Source organism: Papilio machaon, chromosome 7 (assembly GCF_912999745.1).
Source record: "Papilio machaon chromosome 7, ilPapMach1.1, whole genome shotgun sequence".
NCBI classification, from domain to species: Eukaryota; Metazoa; Arthropoda; class Insecta; order Lepidoptera; family Papilionidae; genus Papilio; species Papilio machaon.
Genome location: NC_059992.1, coordinates 6,852,839 through 6,877,993, shown reverse-complemented (window position 1 = coordinate 6,877,993; position 25,155 = coordinate 6,852,839). Strand labels below are relative to the sequence as shown.

The following is a 25,155-nucleotide window of genomic DNA, read 5'->3' as shown; positions in this document are numbered from 1 at the left end:
AATCTGCAAAATATTTCGCAAATATTTTATTGCAGTTTAAATTCACTTAAAAGCGTTTAATAATTTAAAATTATTTAGAAATGTTACACTAATTAACGTAAATATGTACTTAATACAAAAATATTCTTAAACAATGATGAGATTTTTTGCATTCTCAACCTCCTTTGTTAATTTTTAGTTAGAAACTTTATGATAATTTCATGAAGTTTAATTTTAAAACGACAATGACAGCCGTCAAGCTTTTTAAAAAAATATTGACGCAAAGCGCCTTATTAAAAGAAATGTTTATATCATACCTTAAACTTATAAATTGTTTTCGACAGTTTAAATATGTCGGTAGGCTCGTCTGACTCCGACGAGGAATTCCAGTCGTATTCGGAGAGGACCTTAGCTATAATTAAGCCGGAAGCCTATGAAGATACCGAGGCTATTGAGAATCAAATTAGAAACCATGGGTTCTCCATACTGGCTGTGAGTACAGTGTGATAATATTAAACGTGTTTTTGAGTTAAATTCCAAGAAAGCAAATGCAATATTATCCTTTTGTTACCTATATCAAGGTTTTGTTGTAACATAATTTTTTTATTATTTAATTATTGCTAATTTGAAAGAAAGTGTATACAATGTACAATTTAGTTTTGAAAAGGCACTTTTTTCCTTACTATGATTTACTATTACACAGACCATTTTGTTACCACCTTGTGAACTTCGAACACCTTTTAATAGCTTGAGAAAAAAGTTTTTCTGTTGTAAAATAAGAAGATTACTTCAAAGGATTTTTAAATACTATAATTAAAAAACTTCTCCTTTTCTAAAATAATGGGATTTTGAATTTTTTGTTTGGCATTCATCTTTGGGACGGAAAAATGGCGGCTGAAACAATGAATAAATTTTAGTACATTCAGTCCTTTTGCACCCTGAGGGTAGGGTGAGGTTTGGGGCGTACCGTCCCCTCTTTTATTAAAATTACAAAAAAGATGAAAGTGTCGAGTTTTGCTATTATTTTTCATTTGAATATTCGAAGTCACTTAATTTATACGAATTCTTTTGATTTTAATGTAATAAGATTAACGTCTAAATTTTTATTTTTATATATATAGCCATGTCATTTAAATTAAAAAGAAGACCTCTAATTAAAATGTCTTAACATGATCGCCGAAGCAGATATTTCATCAAAAATATTATTAACCGTGTAACCGTTATCGAACTTTGAAGATTTATAACTAATACATGTTTTTAAAGTATCGAAATCTCTTAGCATGTAAGCTATTACATAGCAAAGATCAATCGGCATTCATTAAATCTGAGCTACATAGCATGGACAAGGCACCCTTGGAGAGAGCGAAAAGGGTTCCGAATGGACTGTGGCAAAGGGTTACGATATGCAAAACTCATATCAGAGCTGGCGGGCATCGCGCACTCGTTATTACGCGTCACAAACAACCCTCGTACTTAAATATAAATAGGGTTGACACCTGAAATTAGAAAAAAGTTGAAACTATTTTTTTTGACACCGAATTTCTTTATTCAACAAGAATGAGACAATTTATGTATTGTAAATAAAGGGACTTCGTTATAATATGATGTATAACAAGGGCACTTTCAAAGTAACAATTGTTTTTATCTATACAATTAATAAAATAAGTGAGCGTGAATCTAATATCGGAAAAAAAAAAATCTCAAACACGATGTATTTACGCTGCTTATAATGAAAAACTAATTTATAAAATGTTTGGTTGTCTGTCCGTCTGTACGCGTTTGTTCCGGGTTATCTCCGAAACGACTGGACTGATTTTAACGGGACTTTTACCAGAAAGTAACTTATGTGTGCGGAAGTAACATAGACTAATTCCACTTTGATGATGTTTGTGTAGCAATCAAGGAATAAAGTCTTGCATATTACATATTTCAAGTGTATCGTAATAGCTGGTAAATATGAAAAGTTCATCAAGAAGCTAAAGAGTAAACATACAACATAATGTATGAAAGTATATAAATTTAAATAAATAGTTAATCTGTTAAAATATACAACCCTAGGCATACGATAGATCCTCGAGCGCCCTATCTCTCCGCGAGCGGTCACTTTTGTTATCTATGGAAACCATACAAAAAAATTAATTAAACATTCCTTTTGACGTTTGGAGAGGGATGCACGCGACAGCCCTGCTCGCGACACTAATAGGTTATTTCTATTAACGATGACGTGGAAATTGGCGCCTCAAACATTTCTAGTCTACCTTTAGACATGACTAATTTGCACACTTTATTTGGTAAGCCTATACCTAGAAATTAAAGGGGATAAACTGGCTTACACCATATATTACATGTTACATTGAAAAAGTTGACAAAAGATATTTTATGTTTTTTTATAATGAATAAACTATTGCTTGATCATAAACCCACCTGACGGTACGTGGTATCTGTATTTTGCTTTAGACGATCACATGATGTTTTTGAACGAAATTATGCAGAATAATTTCCGGGAATGGACAAGCTAACTTAAGTGAACAATATAAACTCACAAAACTAACAATTTTTTTCTCAACTAAACGAAGGTAATTCTTTACATTCTTTACAACAAAAATTGTGTTGTTCCATGCGATGTTTCGAGTCGTCAAGATGTTAGATTCCTTAATATGATTATATACAGAGACGAGAAGTACATCTAACGCCGGAGCAAGCGGCGGAGTTGTACCGGGGGCACTATGGCCGGCAGCACTTCCCACACCTCGTGGCTCAGATGTCAAACGGGCCCATCGTCGCGCTAGTCCTTGCCGCGCGCAACTGTATACAGAAGTGGCGCAACCTTATGGGACCTGCTAGGTATACAATGTTTTATGGATGACGATTATAAGCAGGATAGATGTAGTGAAGTAAACTATGGTTCGTTTTACAAGATTAGTAAAATACTTAGAAGATTTCTTCCGCTTAATAGCGATTATTTGTGGATGAAAGAACGAACTTGATACGTTCATCGACTCTCCCTTTGAATCGCCCTCGCGACTTGAATACGCATATTCAAATAAAAAATTGGCATAATTCTGAGTCCGGCCTTAAGTATCAGGATATTATGATATATTTTATTGTGATTTAGGGTGGCGGAGGCGCAGGCATATTGGCCAGACAGCCTCCGCGCGTGCTATGGCCGCCGCACTAAGTATGGCGACTACTTTAACGCACTGCACGGGAGCAAGGAGCACGCGGAAGCCCTGCGAGAAATACACTTCTTCTTTCCCAATAGTTTGTATATTTTGTAAACAGAGTAATTCCGCTCCATGTTCAAGTCCTATTTTGTTGATAAACTGTTTTTGTAAATAATAACCATTGAAGTTAATATTATAAGATGGGTTTGAATTATTAACTTTTACTTTTCATCCACCAAACAATAACATTTAAATAATTTTGTTGAATAAGTATCACACGATGGAAGTTTGAGTTTAAGAAGAATTAATGAGCATTTTTACAACGGTTCCTTTTCATTTACAGTGATCGTTGGGCCTTTACTTCGGCACACGCAAATAAACGACTATATACAGAAGCATTTGGCGCCTACTTTAGGGCCAGCTCTCGCAGCACTAGCTAGAGAAAGACCTGCAGAGCCGATACTATGGCTGGCGAACTATTTGCACAGAAATAACCCCAACGAACCAGAAATGGGGCCACCGAGTCACGAAATAAGAGATGACTATAGATGCCATACGCCTGTGCCTTCAGAAATATAGTAGATTGTTACTTTGTTTTACTACATTTTTATTTATAGTTTGGTATTGCCAATATTTAATCACTTGAATATAATATTTTACTAACTATCGACCGCGACTGCTTCCGCGCGGAATTAAAAAAAAAGACAATAAGTAGCCTATGTGTTCTTCCAGACTATGTTCTACATGTGTACCAAATTTTATCAAGATCCGTTGAGCCGTTCTGGAGATACCTTTAAACAAACATACATCAAAACATTCATTGTTGCATGCATGTTTTATTTCTTTTGCAAATTCCTTCATACTTCTTTGTGTTTTTACTAAATAATGTGTATTGGATATTTGTGTTTTTCAGGTTGTATAAAAATAAAAGACCAATTTAACTCCCAAACTTTATTTAACACGATTACAAAGAGTGTTATCACAGGCTTATATGTGTCATCTAATAGAATTCGTTGAATATGCAGTAAGTGACCGGCGCCATGATTTAATTTCTTACGTCTAAATAAAAATGGTACAACTTTACGTCACAACAAAACATTTTTCACTGAGAAACTTAAAACTATTTACTTGTTCATATTTAAAATTAAAAAAAAAATGGAAAACATTTTAGTAATCGGTTACAAAAACATTTATTACATTTGGTAAAAAAAGGTCTAAATAATGGAGATTACGAAATTCCTCCTATTTCCCTAAGGAAACTGCTACAACCTGCAAAATAAAAGTTTTTAATATAAAAAAATATAAAACATTTTTAACTATTGATCATAAAAACAATGCTTTGCTATATTCTAGACCAGTGTTTCCCAAAGTGGGCGATAGCGCCCCCTTGGGGGCGTTTGAAACCTAGGAGGGGGCGATAAGGCGCCCAAAAAATGGGGAGCATTGAAATTAATTAAAGTAATGAAATTGTGCTTTTTAAGTTTTAGGGCGGAATAAAAATTAGGGGGCTCTGAAATATAATTGATTTTCAAAGGGGGCGGTGAAAGAAATAAGTTTTTTTTTTATTTATTTTCACAATCACTTGACAATCACTGTTCTAGACACTTGTTCGACTAGCCTGACTGCTATTTCTATGTGGTGTATATCTATTATTATGTATCATTTCCACTAGTGCACATGTATATTAGTGGAAAAAGGGCCTTATTGAATACGTACAACTCAGTTGCGTGTCTGCGGCGTCTGCATGTGGACGTAGGCAGAGCTGCGATCGGAGCAGAGACCGATCTTCTCGCAGACACCCTTCGTGCCGATATCTTCAATCAGGTGGATGATGCTGTCTCCGTACACCTCCATCAGAGTGTGGCACTGCATAACATGTACATGAGATTTTATTTGATAAAAAAAAAATATATTTAAACCTAGCTGTCGACATTGATTCCGTCTGTAAGAATTAAAAAAAATTTTTTAGAAGCCTATGTGATCTTCCAGAGTATAAATTTCTGTAGGATCGGTTAAGCAGTTTTGGAGATACCTTCTAATAAACATCCATCCATACATCTAAATATTCGCATTTATAATATTCATCATCAGCTCACTATACGTCCCCACTGAGGAGCTCGGAGCCTACCCTAAGTTAGGGGTGACTAGGCCACAGTCAACCACGCCGGCCAAGTGCGGGTTGACTTCACACATATCATTGAATTTCTTCTCATATGTGCAGCATCACGATGTTTTCCTTCACCGTAAGAACGTCAGTTAAGTGTACATATGTAAATCGAAAATAGAAAAACATATACATGGCGGTATTCGAACCCAGGACCTGCAGATTACAAGTCAAGTGCTTAACCCCTGAGCCACCGACGTTCTCTATCTTTAATATTAGTATGATAAAATCATCACATTTTAAAGAATATAACATCGTGAAGTCTCCATTATCATAAGACCGTACTATATATATTATTAGTTCCAATCCTCACCACCACAAACAACCGCAACCGTCAGCGCCAAAATGGTGAAAATCAAATAGGCACAAAATACCAAGTCTTTTAGCCTATCCATTTAATAGAGGTTAATGTCGTATCACTCACCCTGTCATGGTACTTGGCGGGCAGAAGTGCGCAAGACTTCTCCACGACGTGAACAATGTCGTGGTCGATCTTGTCATTACTGAGCACCTTGCGTACCGCCATCACCACCGTCTCGCACACAGCGCAGTCCAGGATAGCCTCTGCTCAGATTTAACATGCATTTAGGTACCTTTTCCACTATACGACAGCATTGCTTAGTAAAAAAAGAGCGTTATGATCATTATGGATTACTAGCTTTTGCCCGCGACTCCGTCCGCGCAGAATAAAAAATAGAAAACGGGGTAAAAATTATCCTATGTCCTTTTCCTGGTTCTAAGCTACCTGCCCACCAATTTTCAGTCAAATCGATTCAGCCGTTCTTGAGTTATAAATAGTGAACTAACACGACTTTCTTTTATATATATAGATAGATTATTTATTGCTCGGAAAATTGTTAGTTACTGATGTAATAAAACCTTTCAACCGTAATCTATATATATAAAAGAAAGTCGTGTTAGTTACACTATTTATAACTCAAGAACGTCTGAATCGATTTGATTGAAAATTGGTGGGCAGGTAGCTTAGAACCAGGAAACGGACATAGGATAATTTTTACCCCGTTTTCTATTTTTTATTTCGCGCGGACGGAGTCGCGGGTAAAAGCTAGTCGACTATAAATGAGACATTGTACATTAACTTCATGTTCAGTGATACAAACCTTTGACAGCTCTAATGCCGGTGGGATCACAGAGTTTCAACTCCTGGCACACCTCCGAAGGATCCAACTCCTGGGCCAGCAGACTGATCACCAGGTCCGAGTACTTGTCAACGAACTGGTCGCATTCGCCGCGCACCGACTTAGGCATACGCTTGCATACGCCGTGCACTATCTTCTTTATTTCATCCTAAAATACAAGTATAATTTTAAAAAAATATATTAAAATTAAAAAATAACAATCGAATCATAAAGGTGTATTTCCACTGTCGTTTTTTATATGACAAAGGTTTCCAATATTGAATTACAGTTAATACATAAATGTACTTACGTCGTTATGTTTGTCCTTGATCTGATCGTCGATCTCCTTCATGACGAACTCACAGATGACACAGACTGACTTCTGTTGAACCTTCTTGGGTCGTCCGTTGACAGTGTGGTCCGGGATCTCGTTCGTCACTACAACGTAAAAAAAAACTCCATCAAAACTGTGTATTCACGTTTTAATCAGAGAGAAAAAATACTATTTAAATAAAATAAAAATGTGAGCAGTCATGGGACGCCTGGCAGATGTGAAACATCGTGTATGTACAAGTAATGTGCATAAAATATTAAATATTATAATTAAATAAATAAATAATAATAATAACGATACTGATAATAATGATTATAATGATAACACTGATAATAATGATTATAATGATAAGAAAGAAAATAATAATAATAATATACATATATGTATACCTCAGTATAGCGTGGCGACCCGTCGCCACGGCAAGCGTCGCCACGCCATCAATTCGGTTTACAAGTGATCCTATAGATGTTTCACATCAAAACAGTCATTCAAAACTAGTTTCATCTTATTTAACACTTCAATTTTTAACTGACGTCTGAGCGTATAAAAAAGTAAATAAAACTAAAATGTCTTACTCAAATCTCCATCAGTTTCCAGCATTTCTTTGGGCAACATGGACCGTCCTCTGAAGTTGTTCCTATCACCTCTAGCACTTGGTTGTTCGTGATACTTGTCAATAGACTGTGTAATCTTGAGAGGGTCGTGAACTTTATCTTCGCAGAGCTTGAGGAATACGCAGATCTCTGTAGAGTTCATATCGGCCGCCAACATCTCTACCAACTGGTTGGTGTATGTGTCAACAAAGTCAACACATTCGGTACGTAGTTTGGCCGATAGATGGTTACAAAGACTGTCCAATGCATGACGAATATTTTCCTAGAAAAAAAATTAACAGATTTATTGTCACTAGCAAAGAAGATATTTGAACCGGTTGACATAAATCAAACTAAATTATAGTAGCACACTAGCGCCCTCCTCAAAAGTCAATAATAACAAGTTTCCTGTCGTAATGCACTGTTGTTTTATTTTATTTTTTTTATATGAGAAGGGGGCAAACGAGCGGCGCGAACACCTAAATGATCAAATGTTAAATGATTAAATCAAATTATGTCCTATATTTTTATGTTATTTTCTATTCTTATGTAGGTTTTAAATATTTTCTGACAGAAGTCACGGCGATAGCAGCGCCTGTTAGATGATGATGTAAATTGTTGATTTGTTACCTCGCTGCGGTTGCTCTTGAGCATGGTCTCAAGTTGTTCGACTGCGAACAGACAAAGCGGGCAGTTGGACTTGTCTGAGTTAATGGCCACACGTCGCACCTCCTCCGTCTGCGGGCACAAACCTAATGCGGGACAAACCTGCGATAAACATTATAATTTGTTAATTAATATTACGAAGCTCTTTTTCTTAACAAAGTTATGTTTACTAATTGTCTAAATTGCTTAATATTAATATTTTCAATACATGTACACTTTTTTCATCCCTGTCTTATTCATAATTTATATCAACTCTTACAAAGGATTTGAAAAATTTCCTCTTTGTTATTCGTTAACAGTACGTGAGTGGTTTAAGAGGGATTTTTGAATAACTCGCATTAATAATATTGTGAGACTAGCAGTTGCCCGCGACATTATCAGTGCGGATTTTTTTTAAAGGAGAAGCCTACAATATGTTAATGTGCATCAGATACCTTCCTATCAAATAGTGCGGGTCATTGTGAAGATTACCCGGAAAAAACGTGAAATTGCAGACAGACAAAAGTTAAAAAAAATATATATATATATTACATACGTTATTTTCGAAAAATATGATTTTTTTCGAATCACATACAGACACTCCAATATTATTTATTGTGATAGTAATTATATAAAAAATTATATATACTCACACTGGCGGGGTCTATTTCTTGCACTAGTAAGGCGATGACAGCGGGACCATACTCGGTGACAAACTGCTTGCACTCGCCGTTCACAGAATCCGGTAACTTGTCGCACGCCTTCTCCACCGCATCTTTGATCGTATCCTGTTCACACAACATATACTAAAAATACTTTGAAATAACATAAGAGATATCTTATGTTATTTCAAAGTATTTTTTTATATTACAAGGTGGCAAACGAGCAAGCGGCCACATGAATTCGCGCAAATGGCGAAGCGACCGCTGCCCATAGAGATTCACAATTGCAGATGCGTTGCCAACCCTCTATCGACGAAGGAGAAGACACACAAAAAGAGAATATTTAACCTTCCAATGCATCTCCTCCTTCATCAAATCCATCTCCCCTTCCCATCCTTTCCTTATAAGAAAAAGGGTGGGAAGGGAAAGGAATGATCGAGATGTCAATATTAATGTGACAGGTCAGTGATCATTCGATTGGTAACAATTTTTTAATGAATTTGCTTCAAAAATAGTACTAGAGTTTCATAATCAGATTAATTAAAATTAATTGATCGATTTTAAGAAAAGAAAAAACTAACCTCATTGTTAACATCGCTGAGTTCAACTTGTAGGTAGTGCAGGAAGTACTGACAGAAGGAGCAGGCTGCTTTGTTTTGCGGCGCCGCTACGTACATGCGCTCTATGGGAAGCTGAGCATCTTGTGCACTTTGCTCTCCGACCATAATGCGTACGTTTGTCTCCTTCTTTAAACTTACTCGTGCCAACTGTAATACATTCAATATTTTGATGCTCCAACACACAGACTAGTTAATGGAAAGAAATACTTTTGCTCAACAATTGAAAAAAAAAACGTAATAACTAGCCTATATGTTCTTACAGACTATGTTCTACATCTATGCCAAATTTTATCAAGATCCGTTGAGCCGTCCCGAAGATACCTTCAAACAACCATCCCATCCATCTAAACATTCGCATTTATAATATTGGTAAGGGTACTCTGTGGACTATAGTCATAGCAACGACTTCGGTCAAATATCACTTAAAAAATTAAAAAATATGTATTATTATTTTTTTATTTTCCTAGTTCATAAATTATTTCTAACAAAAAATGAATAAAAGGTATACATTATTTTTTTCAAAAATCGCTAGAATTATAACTTTTTTTTCTCCTCATTGCTTACTAATATAGATCTTAATATGTATGTAGATAATTAACAGATATCAACTGTACACAATAGACCACAGATCGCGTTAATAATATTTTATAAACTGATTTTTCACAATAAAAACTGCACTGTTACCTATATATAAACAGTTTGATATGTAGCTAAAAAAACCATCAACCAAACAAAACTAGAATTAGTTAGTATTCCCCTAGTCATAAGTAATGAACCCTTAGTGTACATTTATCACATTAATAAAAAAAAAGTAATTCCAATACCTTTGGAGTGGTATAACTATTGGCTTCATCATTTCCAATGAGCAAAGGCGACTGTGTGACTTTAACAGCCAGCTCTTTAGGCAGTAGGACGGCAACTGGCACATCACTATTGTTGTGACAGATGCCCATCATCGCACATACAGCATCCGCCTTCAGTTCAGACACGAGGAAGTTGTATATCATAGGATAGTATTCTTCAACCAAACTTAAACATTCCTCTTTAAATGAACCCGTTTGCTTACAGAGACCTGAAAATATTTAAAATAGATAATGTATTGGATCCAGTCAGAACAATTGTATGAAAACCTTTTTTTGAATTCGCAAAAATAGCGAAGTAACCCTCGTCAATAGACATCTGAATTTTAGACCTTCAATAGACAGAAAAGATGCACGGAAAGAGGATATTTCACTTTCCTCCTCTGTTATATCCACCTCTCTTCCACACCCCTTATAAGAAAAAGGTAGGAAGGGGAAGAGAACTAAAATTAGGCTTCCGGCTAACTTTTGCCGCCTTACTTCTCTTTGGAAAAACAAAGACAAGACTATGTTTTATACAAGTGTTAGTTAAATGATCTATGCGTTATATGAGCTTATTTCATATATAGTTAATAAAATTAAGAAAAAAATAAATATAACAATAATAAATGAAACTGATGGATGTTTATGTATGAAAAGTATTATAAAAACTGTTACTGAAGATTTTTAATTATGTAATCTGTTTTTTTTAACGTCGTTACTTTTTGCTTTTTAATACTTTTTTTTTTAAATAAATTTACACATTTATAAGTTACTTACCAACTAAAACTCTATGGAATTCGGATTCGGTAGTGTTGGCTACCAACACGTCGCGCAAATGTTTGACAACTTGTTCGCAGAACTCGCACGGTACATCACTATAAGCAAATTAAATTTGTTACCATTTGTAGCTTATTTTGACCGATTTTGACGAGTGTGTTATCATTTTATTTGTATTTCTTCAAAATATTATAAAGATACAGTCAATACCTTATTTTTAAAACAAACTAATAAATAATTTATACTGTTATACTTACTCTGTTGCTTTCAACTGGTCTATTTTGACATCAGGGAAGTCATACTGATCGTGTGAGTGATACCGGACAGCACATTGACCACTCAAATGACAGATACCAGTCGGTGTCAAATCTTTCTTAACTCCAGCCAATATGTGCTCATAGTATTTGAACACTAACATTGAACATGAATCCGAGAACGAACCCATTTGACCGCACATCTGTAATAAATTAAAAAATATTATAAAAACAGACATATTTGCTTGTTTGTTTGCATTGAATAGCCGCAGAAACGGATTTGAAAAATTATTTTATTGGGAAGTTTTTTTTCCCCGGATGACATTTGTTACTAGTTTTTTAATTCAGCCTTATCAATTTCGTAGGCAACAGTTATCTGTAATAATTTTCAAAATTAAATACAACCTCCGCAATCTGTCCTTCTCATACAGAGGGATGGTACAGTACATCTCTTAAATACTTCTCTCGTAATTAATATCTAACTAAATTGATATATAGACATAATAATCAAGAGATTAAATAGTTCGACGTACTTATTTGACCTGGTGATTATAAAAAAAAAAAATCTAATTTTTACGTTCCTGTATTGTAGGACTGTAAAGTTTGACATATCTTTATTAATCCGAGTGTTAATCTTCATCAGTTAATTACCTTGAGTAATCCGACCAGGAAGTCTTCATATGATGTATCATCAAACCTCTTCCTCAGCACACCAACAGTGGTACGACAGTTGTTGCAGTCTTTGCGTAACTCTAACTTCTTGTTCTACAAACAAACAAATACAAATAACAAACAATAAATGCCACATACATACACTTTATGTATAGTTACAAACGATTTCGATATTCTCCACGTAAAGTTTAAATCTCGTAATAATTAAGAATACATTCAACAGAAAAAAGCAAGTTTTTTTTTAATCTTTTTTTATATCCGTACGGTCATGTCAAACCCATGTTGCCTTTCTAGCCATCTTCAAAAAGAAAGAGATTATTAATACATCTGCTTTTTTTTCATGTGTGACATGACTCTGATCCTGGTGCTCTTATTTCGACAATTATTTTTTTAATCGAAAGATAGTGCTTGCAGGTGGGTCCGATTTTTTTTCATTACTATATTTCAAAATTTTAAGAAATTAGCTGGCATAGAATGAAACAAAACAACTTACATAGTCTTCGAGCATAAGGTCTATCCTGGCACTATTACAGAGTCCGGCCACCGAACAGACTGTCTGCGGATTCATCTCTGAAGCCAAGGTCTCCACCAGCTCGGGCACGAAGTCATCAGCCAGCACTATACACTCTTTACGTACCAATTTGATAGGTATCAACTGGCATGAACCCTCGAATACTTCTTTCAGTTCCTCCTTAAAAAAAAATTAAATTTAAAATCTAATAATTGCTACTAGAAATTAACTAATTAAATTAAATAAAAACTCAAACTAATATTAACTAATAACTTAACATTTTTTATTTGAATTTAATTTGGAGTTAATCCGTTATTTAAATAATTAAGTAAAATTGTTTTTAAAAAAGAATTGAATTTATTAAAATTTTCGGAATCGGCAAAAATGTGCGTATTATTCATAAAAAGTCATCCCTTTGTCATTTAAGGTTAATAAATTGCTATTGTGTAAAGGTTAAAAGTAAGATAGACGGTTAATGAGTACGGGACGTTATCGGTCAGTGACAGAGTACAGTGGGGTTACAACGACGATCTTTTGAAAAACAAACAAAGGGTCATACTAGTTTTTTATCTAACACGACTGAGTTTTACGAGCTATAATAAATAGGACAATTCTGCGCTTTGTAAAAATTTATTTTGGTGTTTAATTGTTATTTATTTACAATAGATATGTTCTTAACAATCTTTAAAAATTTTATTTTTAAGAAAAAAAATAACCAAAAAAATGTTGACAACCCGAAATAAAAACGCTGAATCTTTCGCTTTTTTCAACCGTATCTTTCATACGTATATATTATATATTGTACAATACATAAATATAATTGTGATCCAATAAGTTAAATGACGCAACCACAATATCAAGAATAACACAGCTCAGTTCTACGCTTTAATAACAACAGTCGTTTTCTTCGTTTTTAGCCGACTTCAAAAAGAAGGAGGTTATCAATTCGACTGAATTTTTTTTTTTTTTTTTATGTGTGTTACCGCGAATCTCCGTCCCTGGTGGTCCGATTTTGATAAAAATTATTTTAATCGAAAGGAAGTGCTTGCAGGTGGGTCCCATTTTTTTTTTTTTTTTTTTAATAACTAGAACACTAGTAGATTTTGAATATAGCTTCAAAATTTGTTGCGGAAATTAGGGACATTTTTGCTTTCAGCGCTTACGTAGGCTAAACTATAAGACCTACATCAAAATGATGTATGGCGAATTGTAGCTCTTTAAATGTGCTAAATAAAAGTCCGCGATAGCATATATCTATCTTTTATAGTTTTCTCACAATAACCATTTTTTTCTTTACGAAACATTAATTAAATTCATGCCCTATTTCCGACGCTATTATTCAAGTTCAGTATTAACCCTTATGTAAATAAACATGTTCATTATCAAGAGAATTTAATGTAGATTATATTTGCAATTAAAACTATATCATTCTGTCTAATAGTTTAGGAGATATCGTAAGAATAAAATTACGCGGAAACGAAAAATGCTACATCGCGTTACAATGAATAGCACAAATTTGCTTTCTGGGCTTACGTAGGTCAAACTATATGTCCTACATTAAAATGATGTATGGAGTAATTATAGATCCTTAAATTTGCTAAATAAAAGTCTCAGGTGGCATATATCTATCATCTATGGATGTCTCACAAAAACCATGTCATTGTGAACAAACTTCGATTAAAATGCACACGAAAAACAGCGTCGTAAGCTTACGGCGCTATTATATTATATTCGATATGAATCCTTATCCAAATAAATATGTTTGATGGCTAGAGTATTAAATGCAGATTACATTAGCCTTTAAACTATGTAATTCTGATCAATAGTTTGGAAGATATTAAATTATTAAAAACTACGCGCATTCGGAAAATTCTACGGCGGCGCGCGGCTGGACTAAATTAAAGGCACGCTACGATGTATTAGTTCGTTAATTTTCAATTTGTATACCGATTTTGATAATTATTTCACTGTTTAAAGGATAAGTGGTTATCTGCTGCATTCTAAATTAGTTTTTGAATTGAAGTACACACATATTAAATAGGAAAGTCCTTTTCTTTATTTCTTTCCTCATACGTATTAAGGAAATTTGTAATTGAACTTCAAATTCACTAAAAATTGTGAAATAAAACAAAAATTTTAAGAAAAAAAAATAGCCGACTTCAAAAAAAACAATCTCAAACAAAATGCACTCAAAAGTAACAAAAAAAAACAATTTCAAACAAAATGCATTCAAAAGTACCATAAAAAACAATCTCAAACAAAATGCACTCAAAAGTAACATAAAAAAACAATTTCAAACAAAATGCATTCAAAAGTACCATAAAAAACCATCTCAAACAAAATGCACTAAAAAGAAACAAAATAATGACATGAAAACTTCTTTCTTTCTTTCTTCTCTCTTTCAAAAACCTTCTAAACTCTAAAGAAAGTTCTCTTCTTTCTTGTAACATGTCTATATTGTATAATTATTGTTATTTTGGAGTCGGTTTCGGCCTAAGTAGGGACATAAACGTAAGTAAGTATGTCTCATACATCTCAAATATAAAATGTATAATATTATATTTACTTCGGCCGACACCGACTGCGAAATAACAATAATTATACAATATAGACATGTTACAAGAAAGAAGAGAACTTTCTTTAGAGTTTAGAAGGTTTTTGAAAGAGAGAAGAAAGAAAGAAAGAAGTTTTCATGTCATTATTTTGTTTCTTTTTAGTGCATTTTGTTTGAGATGGTTTTTTATGGTACTTTTTCAATTTTATGATTCACAATAATTATTCATCACAATATTATGTACGCAGAATTTAACCACAGCGATAAAAAACATGTCTGAATGAGTCGTAAACACAATATCAGAAAATAAAATTTTAAATAATTAACAACATTGAGATAAAACTTGACTTAAAAAAACCATTAAAAATGTGATATTTTAATCAAATTAAAAGATGTAAGCGAAATATGATAGTGTTAGCGACAATTTAACCTCGGCAACCTTTGTTACGTTGGCAATCTTTTTAACCTCGACAACCTTTGTTACGTTGGCAATATTTTTAACCTCGGCAACCTTTGTTACGTTGGCAATCTTTTTAACCTCGGCAATCTGTGTAAACAAGAACAGTTACCTGTGTCTCGTTGCTCTGCAATTGATCGCGTGCTTGTTTTACCATGTCGGTACAGATCTTACAGATGCTGTCGCTATCCTGAGGGTATTCAGCGCGCGGCCACACGCGGCTCACGCAATGATGGGTAGCTTTGCACTCACGACCAGTGCTGCAAGGAACAAATGAACCAGCCAGTTATCTTGACCTATCATACCCTGATTAGCTAAGCTTATTGGTTTGAGTTATCCAGACTATACTGATTTATCTACCAGAGATGTTGACGTATACTCGAACAAGCCTTTCTAAACAATTTTAACTTTATAAGGCTGTAAATACAGACTTATTAAAAAATAGACATGAATATGTACATTTAAACATTGCGAAATAAATCCGTAGACCATAAATGACATTGTCAGTCAATAACATGCGTAAATTTCTCTTTTCTATTGAATTCGATAATAGTTACACATCAATCATCATTTCTTTAGTAAATGGATAAACTTACACATATAATGTTTATCTATATATATTGTTTTTAGAATTATAGGTCATTATGCAATGTATCAGAACAATATAATAGACTTGGGAATAGGTCAAATGACTACAAGCAAACATTAAAGCGAGCATTATGTCTATAACAATAGATGATCTATGGCTTTGTATAACCTAGCTAATAAAAGTTATATTGAAAGACATACGAATAGAAAGGAAATGGAAGTACGTTGTTCCGTTCAAATATAATTGGTGCGTCTTACCGGCTACCGTCCATCAATAACAACATTATGCAACACGATCATTGTTCAACAACCGGCTTAACGCAAATTGTCTTTTTTACCAACGTTGCTTTGTAAAACATTGAGCGCTTGTTTGATACAACTGCTGTTCCAATTACAAAAGGTCGAATAGCAATGACTATTGTTTTAAAAACATGTTAGATAAAAACGGAAACGTTGCTTTCAGAACAATGTAAATTTTTAGATGGATGGAAGGATGAAATTTTGGTATAGATGTATGTTATATAGAACATAGTCTGGAAGAAAACATAGACTACTAATTAAGTTTTTTTTTAAATCCTCCAGCTAGTCTTTTATACAAAATGTTTATGAAGAGTTTAATTGTCTGTGTTTATTAAGTACTTTACAGTGATAATTAGGTCTTGAAATAATTACCTGAAATTGCTGCACCAATAAGATGGTCCCCACGTACATTTCGAAGCTCCCAACAATTTACCTACACAATAATATAAATTCGACATATTTCTTTGAAAACAAAACATCTCCCACTCTTTAGAAACATTTTTTTAAAGATTAAAACAAATGTATTAAGTACATAAAATGGGACGAATAGAAGGGTGAATATACACAAAACTTATTTTTTTTAAATAGTTTTTTCACCATAATATTGATTATTTTTAACTAATTCAACTGTTTACTACACAGATAAAATCAATGATTTGTTAATGGAAACATTGAATATTACAGAGTAAAGGCTTTTGTATTTTTGTTTCTATTCACCCCGTTTTACATTAACTGATCATAATGTTCAATCAGAAAGATAAAAAAAGAATAAAAGACAAAGAGGGAGAACATACGGGAAAAGTAAGATCTAAGCTACAGTTGGAAAATAGAATTGCAAATGTTTATGAAATGACAGTTACGTAAATCGCTGTAGCCATTTCAATTTTCCGCTTCACACTTTATAGCGATATTAATTTGTTTACAATCCGTCAAGGTATTCGAAATTCAATAGAATTGTAAATAATAATCATATTTATAGTCAAAAAAAGTATTTTAGAACATCCTATATATTTTTTAAAATCTCTTAATCTGATATGTATAGAAAAATAAATTACCTCCATATTTATCAGTCGGTGTTTTAGGTGTCGTTGTTTTCTTTTTCTGAAACAATTAAATCCCTTTTAAAATGTTATACGGAAAGCCTGTACTTTTTTATTAAATCCATAAACGCTAGTTTCTACTGCTGAAATAATAAAAATTTACATTTATATATATCTTTAAGAAAGATTGAGAGAGATCATAAAATGTGATTTTAGAACATCCTGTGTATCAATCGTGTATGCGTGTTCGCTTATTTCAGCTTAACTTGTGTGGAATTTATGAAAAATTTCGTCTTACAATCATAGACAAGACATTGTCAAGCTTTTCACTGTTGCACATAGCGACGACGCTGCACATTGTCTCTGGCGAGGTCTGCGAAGTCAACAGTGCTAGAAGATATTCTTCCAAATGAGCGGTATGCTCGCGACAGTACTTCGTGATTGTCTGGTCGGGCACGTCGCGGCACGCTGAGTTCATGCGTGCTGCAAGGTACTCCTGATAAGGAAAATGGTTAGGTTAACGTGGAATTAAAAAGATACGATATATGGATCATGACGAATATGGTTGTGATCCTGACTACATTTATAACTCCCTTCTTTGAGTTAATTGATATTACCATCCCGTTCATTATCTTTGAAAGAAAGTTATACAAGTGTTATTTAATAAAAATAATTATATCTATATACAGTCAAAATCTGTTATAACGACATCGAAGGGACTACTCATATTGAGTCGTAAAAACCGATAGTTGTAACAACCGGTGACAGGTATTAATAGGAAAGATATGTATATAACATTCAGCCAGGATCTTTGATTTTGGTCAATTTAACCGGTATGTTGTTCTAAACGATGTCGCCATAAACGGTTTTGACTGTATATATAAAAGAAAGTCGTGTTAGTTACACTATTTATAACTCAAGATCGGTCGAACTGATTTAGCTGAAAATTGGTGGGCAGGTAGCTTAGAACCAGGAAACGGACATAGGATAATTTTTACCCCGTTTTCTATTTTTTTATTCCGCGCGGACGGAGTCGCGGGTAAAAGCTAGTTATAGATTATAAAAACTCTCCGTTGTTCAGATTGAATATTGTCAATCCCTTTTATTTCGCTATAACCGTTATCGATTGTATATCATGAAGTTAAAGAATGAAAAAATTAACCTACATGTGTTCTAATACTATTAATTTCTTCAGGGTCAAAGGCTATCACAACCTACAAGAACAGTTTACTCTTTGTAGGCTAACACAATATCTATGTATTTCATATATTATTGTAATATTAGTACAGGCAAAACAAGCATGTACTAACTTACTAAAATTATAAACTAGCTTTACCCGCGACTTCGTCCGCGCGGAATAATAAAAATGCACACAAGATAAAAAAGTCCCTATGTCCGTCTCCTCGTTCTAAGCTACCTCCCCATCAATTTTCATCTATATCAGTTCGACCAATCTTGAGTTATAAATAGTGTAACTAACACGACTTTCTTTTATATATATAGATGCGAATGTTTAGATTCGATGGATGCATGTATGTTTGTTTGAAAGTCTCCCCGGAGCGGCTCAACGGATCTTGATGAAATTTGGCACAGATGTAGAACATAGTCTGGAAGAACACATAAGCCTATGTATTTACTTAAGTTTTTTTAATGCCGCGCAGACAGAATCGCGGGCGACAGCTAGTATAACACAAAACAAGAACGCGCTGAATGTTAAATACACAACATAGAAACATTCACATTATTGAAATTAAAAACCTGTCTAAATAAAACGTGTGCACAATTTTTGATATTAACATTTTATGGGTGACTTAAGTAGGTATAATTAGTCATGCGCTGACGTAATTCATTTTTCATAATTCTGTCTTTATTAAAAAAAATCAGCATTATGATCAAATGATCATATGATGATATATACAGGATGCCTTTTATTCTATTATGCTTTTGTTGCACTAAAGAACAAAGAACAAAGTATGTCTGATGGTAGGACGTAGACGCTAGCCCTTTGTTCCTATTAAAAGAGATTACGTCACACACACAAAAGTAAAACAAAAAAACTACAATTCAACGACACGACGATTAAACTTATTACCGTGGTGTTCCACTGTCAAAATACTTGTACGATAAAATAGTTTAAACCGTCTCATTTTCGATGAATAGAACAATAACATGCTGTTGTACAGGTGAAAATCAACTGTTATAAAATTTCTTACAGATCGACCACCTCTAGAAATATCACCTTGCTATTATTTAAAAATAAACAAATATGTATGTATTATATCGTAGTACAATAAAACATATTAAAATGGTTAACTTACCTCACGATTCTAGACTAACAAATTAAAAGTATAACTTACCATATTAATAAGATCTTTAACATCCTTCAGTTGTCTGAAGAGTCGTATTATCTTTTCGGATACTTCATTTTGACGAACATCAATTTCTTGCTTTTCCCATACCGTGCCGATGCAGTGGCCAACGGCTCCGCAGTCGGAGGCAACTCTAAAAGCATTAGAATTTAAAATTATACGAACAAAACATAGCATATATTTTACATGATACTATACTAAGTATGAGGTAATTTCAATCCTGATTTATAGGGTTTAAGAATACAATTATGGAACAAAATCTTAAACAAAAACTATGTATTCTTCCAGTCTTATAATCCTCACATTTATTATACTAACATACATATAAATAGAGTTTATTTTTAATATATACATACTTTAGATTTTGACACCAATAAGAGGGTCCTTTGGAGCATTCTTTCGGTAATTGCCGTGCTGATGTTATACCTGTACAAAAGAAAACAAATTGTCAGATGTATAAAATTGGTGAAAACAAAAAAAAACATACTATTATTGATATTTGTGTCCTAGAAATCATTCTATTAAGCACAAAAGTAAACAAACAGAAGGTCAAATTATCTAATTAGAACTAGTTATTACTATAACAAAAGAAGCTTCATTACACTGTAAGTAACATTAGTAATGCTAACTATGAACCATGTTAATGTGAAGAGTCACCTCTTATTACTAAAAATTAATGCATTTACTAATATTTCTTGTAACAATTCCAACTAAGCTCTAGACTTGAGCTAGTACATGGTACATGCGATTTGAACTATAGACCACATTATCAGATGTGCATATCTTTAATCACTGAAGCCAGCCAATAAGGCTCTTTAATATAAAATAGTCTTTAAAATTTTACAATTAGTATTTAAAAAAATTAAAACGATTTATTGCTTTAACAATAATGGTACAAAGTTAAACTTGTATCGGGACTATTATTTAACCATCTGGTAGGTACTTATGATTGGAAGTACCGCTCTTCCATCTAACATATCCTAATTATAATAACAAATCACCCGTTGAATTGAATTTTCCCAACAATCTCTATATGTTGTCAGGTAAACATAATTTTAATTAAATGGAAATATACAGAAAACCAATAACCATTTTAGTGACTCACAATTTACATCAAAACATAATGAACTTAAGATAAAACCAAGGAAAATAAACAATACAAGTAATGGATCTAGTCTTTTAAACTGATGCTGAATTGCACTTTGTAATACAATATTAACTAACTATTGCCCGCTACTTAGTCCGCGCGGAATTTATAAAAAAAAAACTCTGGTAATAAACTAGCCTATGTTACTCAGAGGTAATATACCTTTTCAACGTACAAATAATTTTTTGAAATCGGTCCAGTAGTTTTAGAGTTTCTACGTTACACACAAAGTTTAAAAAAATCCTATTTATAAAAATATAAAATTAATAGCTTTTGCCGGCGACTTCGTCTGCACGGAATTAAAAAAAGCTTTATAAATAGCCAATGTGTACTTCCAGAATGTATCTGTTTCTAATTTAATTGAGATCTGTTGAGTCATTCTGAAGATACCTTCTAAAAAACTTCCATCCATCCATCCATCTAAACATTTACATTTGTAATGTTACCTTTTTAAACCACATTATTAATTACATAAACTGTAGTTATATTAATATATGTACATAAGCAACAAAGACATATATTTACAAAGTAAGATTAAATACAAAGATAATTTTATCAATAACCTCATTATAACTGCCTTTTATATAAATAATAAATTATATTTTCTTTAAAAGTACTAAGTAGTAAGCCATAGCCTGTTCTCTTTTGTTTGTCTTCTCCTGTTTCTGTTGTATTTCATACAATTCATTAATTATTTTTCAAGTGTAATTCAACTAATTTATTTTCATTCAACATATTCAACATATTTGCCCTTTAAATGAATAATCATTTATTTTTCTTTATTAAGTTAAAATTTTGTTTACAGTTAAAATATAAATTGTTATTGAGTGATTAAGATTGAATCAGGTTTTGCTTATTTACTCACAAACAAGATATTATCATATATTGTTTTTGACACTACAACAACAAAGAATCCTCTATATGTGGGTTTCAACTGTTGAACCCCGATAGGCGAGAATAACTGGGCAATAACTCTCGGTGACAGAGGGTTCTCGCTTATCTGGGTTCGATTGTATACCTTTTATTTTCTTTGAAAAAAAACCGAGACACCAAAATGTGTTTCAAGTGTGTCAGCTACAGAATATCACTGAAAGAAAGACCTAGAAAGTTCTATTAGAAGAGTGTCCAACTATCAAATTTATTAATTTGCTAAACATGTCATATTTAACAATGCCACCTTTTGTAAAAAAAATAGTAAATAAAAGCATTTTACAAGACCTAAATAGTATTTATTTTGATAAAAAAAATTTAAGCAGACATTCTGATTATGTTATCTTGGGCAACCTTTGCAACCAGACACTTTGTATGGAGATTTCACTATCTACAGCAAAAACCGAGTCACAGAAACATTTTCATAAAACCGAAATAAAACTGTTGAAAACATTTATATATCAAACACTGCTAGTGCACTTCAGATATTGTAACAATTATCGTTGGTTTCTAAACCAAGGACTCATTTAAAATATATTGTAATATCTGTTTTGTCAAAGATAATGACATGTTTTTAAAAAGATTTTGGTCTAAGAAACCAATGGATAGTTATATTATGAATAAGCTAAATTGTACATCGTATCTTTAGATACTTACTAGCTGTCGCCTGCGACTCCGTCCGCGCGCATTTAAAAAAAAAATGAAAAATAGATGTTGGCCGATTCTCAGACCTACTGAATATGCTCACAAAATTTCATGAGAATCAGTCAAGCTGTTTCGGAGGAGTACGGTGACGAAAACTGTGACACGAGAATTTTATATATTAGATATTGGACTTTGATTTCACATATGCAGAAATTCACCAATAGAATGAATTAATGGTTGGAATGTGGAATGGAACAGATATATCTACATATTTTTTTAAAGTTGTATACAAGTTTTTTAATCTTTGGAAATGTATACACACTTTTGCAGCTGACTGTACCATATCAGCTTAATTTATAATTAAATTAGAATAAAACTATAACCATAAATTGACAGTTATTGTTCATAATAAAACATACACAAAAAGGTCACTAACAGCAATAACAAGTATATTGGTCACAAGATAACATTCATATTTACATTAACTGATTGCTTACATTATACAAGACAAAGAATGCATATAAAAGAAAGAATATATCACCTACATATAGAGGCTTTAGAACTTTATAATTATATTATATTAATAGTTAATACATAACTTTAATATGTTATTAATTCAAGTAATATAATTATTAAAGACACATTGCATGGGAATTGTAATTTTATTAAAAAGTAACAACTACCAGCTATTTTGCCAGTGCGAAATTAAAAAAAATAAAATAAATCAAATACTAATGATAAAAAAATGCCTATATATGTATAGCACATGCATTAGCTACCTTCCCATCTAAGTCTGTCAAAAATGGTCCAACTGTTTCGGAGATTTGCAGACAGACACATAAAGGCAAAAAAAAATCAAATTGGGTTTTCAATATTACATACAGACACTTAAATTTTTTTAATATGTATAGACACAATTTTAAGGAACAAATTTAAGAGAAGCATACTTTGCTTACTTGGGCATGTTTAAAGTTTAAAGAAAGCCCCATCTTTTTGATATCAAAAGTGAGTAGCAGTGTCGGAGCGATATATAATGAGATTTTTAGTTAACAATAACATATTATGACTGTAATTTAAAATGTTTTATCCATGTAAAATTCAATACACAAGCATTGACACATAATATTTGCTCAGCTGCAAAAACAGAAGTTAATATGATTCATATAGAGTTACTCACTGATCGAATTTCCTGTACACAACCATGTGAGGGGGAACAATTTATTAATTTATCGCAACTTATTGAGAAAAATTGTCACAACTGATGTCTGCTTTGATATATTGTTTTCATTATTGCGTTTACCTTTTACTTTTATTAGTGATGCAAAGAAAAAATATTATTATATACTATTAATATAGTAAAGTAGAAGAGTGAATGTCTCTGGTCTCTGTAGATTAATTTATATAATAACTAGCTTTTTCCCGCGACTCCGTCCGCGCGGAATAAAAAATAAATAAATAGAACACGGGGTAAAAATTATCCTATGTCCGTTTCCTGGTTCTAAGCTACCTGCCCACCAATTTTCAGTCAAATCGATTCAGCCATTCTTGAGTTATAAATGGTGTAACTAACACAACTTTCTTTTATATATATAGATTATTATTAAAGCTAAAAATGGCGCCTCTAGACTTTCCCAGAATGAGCACAGGTGGAAATGTTTAGAATACTCTAGATTGTTCTGTAAAATTTTGCATAGAGTAGCAATGTACTGTTTTCATAATGTAAAATTTTAACAACTACCTTCATTCAATGATTAACAATTGTTAAAAATATAACAAAACAAATTGCACTTTCTTTATTTAACAAAGTTACATAGAAATATATTATAAGTTGCGGTTGCGACACAAGTTTAACTTCTTACAAATTTAAATAAAATTTTTGTATAAAAATTGCAACTCAACAACAACGAAATGAACATGACATTTTTCCATCAACCTTGGAAATGTTAATAAAATTCCGTAATTAATAATAACTACTTAAAATCTATAAGACAAAAAAAAAACTTCACAAAACGAATTGATTACAGCGCAAAATAATTACAACAACGGAAATAATTACACGTATATAATTTAATTACTTTGCATGTAAAGTAAAAACTATTATATGATACTTACTTGCATAGGAAAAGCACAGCAATGAAAATAGACAAACACCTAAAATGTTTGTCATTTTCGAAACAAAAATTTCTACTTCGTGTATCCCAAGTCTCGGCGCTTAAAAGACTAAACAATTCAAACACCCAACAATTTTACTTTGTTTGGAAGTTATTGCGTATCGATTTGATAAACAAGTGTCAAGTCACTGAGTTAAAAAAATACCACTGCCACTGCCACTGACTGTCGTTGGTCGTTGTTGTGATTTGACGCGAATGCTGAATCGATTTTCGTAACTATTTTTAATCGATTTAATTGTCGATGAATATAATTTCTAAAACAATTGTGACAGCTTTTATGCTTTAATTTTTACTTTTATTTCAAAAACATTTCAACAAATCTTTAAACCTTAGTTTCACTTTATTTTTTCAATTTAAACCACAAAAAGCAAAAAAACCGCGATTTTACATGAAATCGACTTAATGTTCATATGTCAAATCGTGTACTTCACTACAATTTTTGCCATAGATAATCAACTTTATTTTAGTTTTACTAACATATCGCTAAACTCTTAATTCATTGGTATTAATTTCTAAGAACCGATTTGGATTTTTAAGCAAAGAATTAACGCTCTAAACACATGAAGATTGGAATCCTTTAAGCAGTGACATCTATTGT

General features: G+C 32.6%; 2 protein-coding genes across 2 annotated transcripts; one reads left to right on the top strand and one right to left on the bottom strand.

The window, feature by feature from the left end:
* Positions 1-329: 329 nt before the first annotated feature.
* Positions 330-3,725, top strand: LOC106719495 (nucleoside diphosphate kinase homolog 5). Its single transcript, XM_014513841.2, has 4 exons — positions 330-471; positions 2,651-2,823; positions 3,095-3,240; positions 3,487-3,725. The coding sequence occupies exons 1-4, from the start codon at positions 331-333 to the stop codon at positions 3,720-3,722; spliced, it is 696 nt and encodes a 231-aa protein (XP_014369327.1). The 5' UTR covers position 330; the 3' UTR covers positions 3,723-3,725.
* Positions 3,726-4,278: 553 nt separating this feature from the next.
* On the bottom strand, positions 4,279-24,709 carry LOC106719406 (prosaposin). Its single transcript, XM_045678797.1, has 21 exons — positions 24,499-24,709; positions 20,021-20,090; positions 19,653-19,797; positions 17,594-17,791; positions 17,311-17,356; positions 16,628-16,688; positions 15,480-15,627; positions 12,339-12,536; positions 11,825-11,938; positions 11,177-11,376; positions 10,920-11,017; positions 10,125-10,372; positions 9,262-9,447; positions 8,672-8,806; positions 8,004-8,141; positions 7,356-7,656; positions 6,757-6,884; positions 6,429-6,615; positions 5,732-5,871; positions 4,860-5,009; positions 4,279-4,412 (listed from the first exon to the last, which is right to left on the bottom strand). The coding sequence occupies exons 1-20, from the start codon at positions 24,551-24,553 to the stop codon at positions 4,863-4,865; spliced, it is 2,943 nt and encodes a 980-aa protein (XP_045534753.1). The 5' UTR covers positions 24,554-24,709; the 3' UTR covers positions 4,279-4,412; positions 4,860-4,862.
* Between the last annotated feature and the right edge of the window lie 446 nt (positions 24,710-25,155).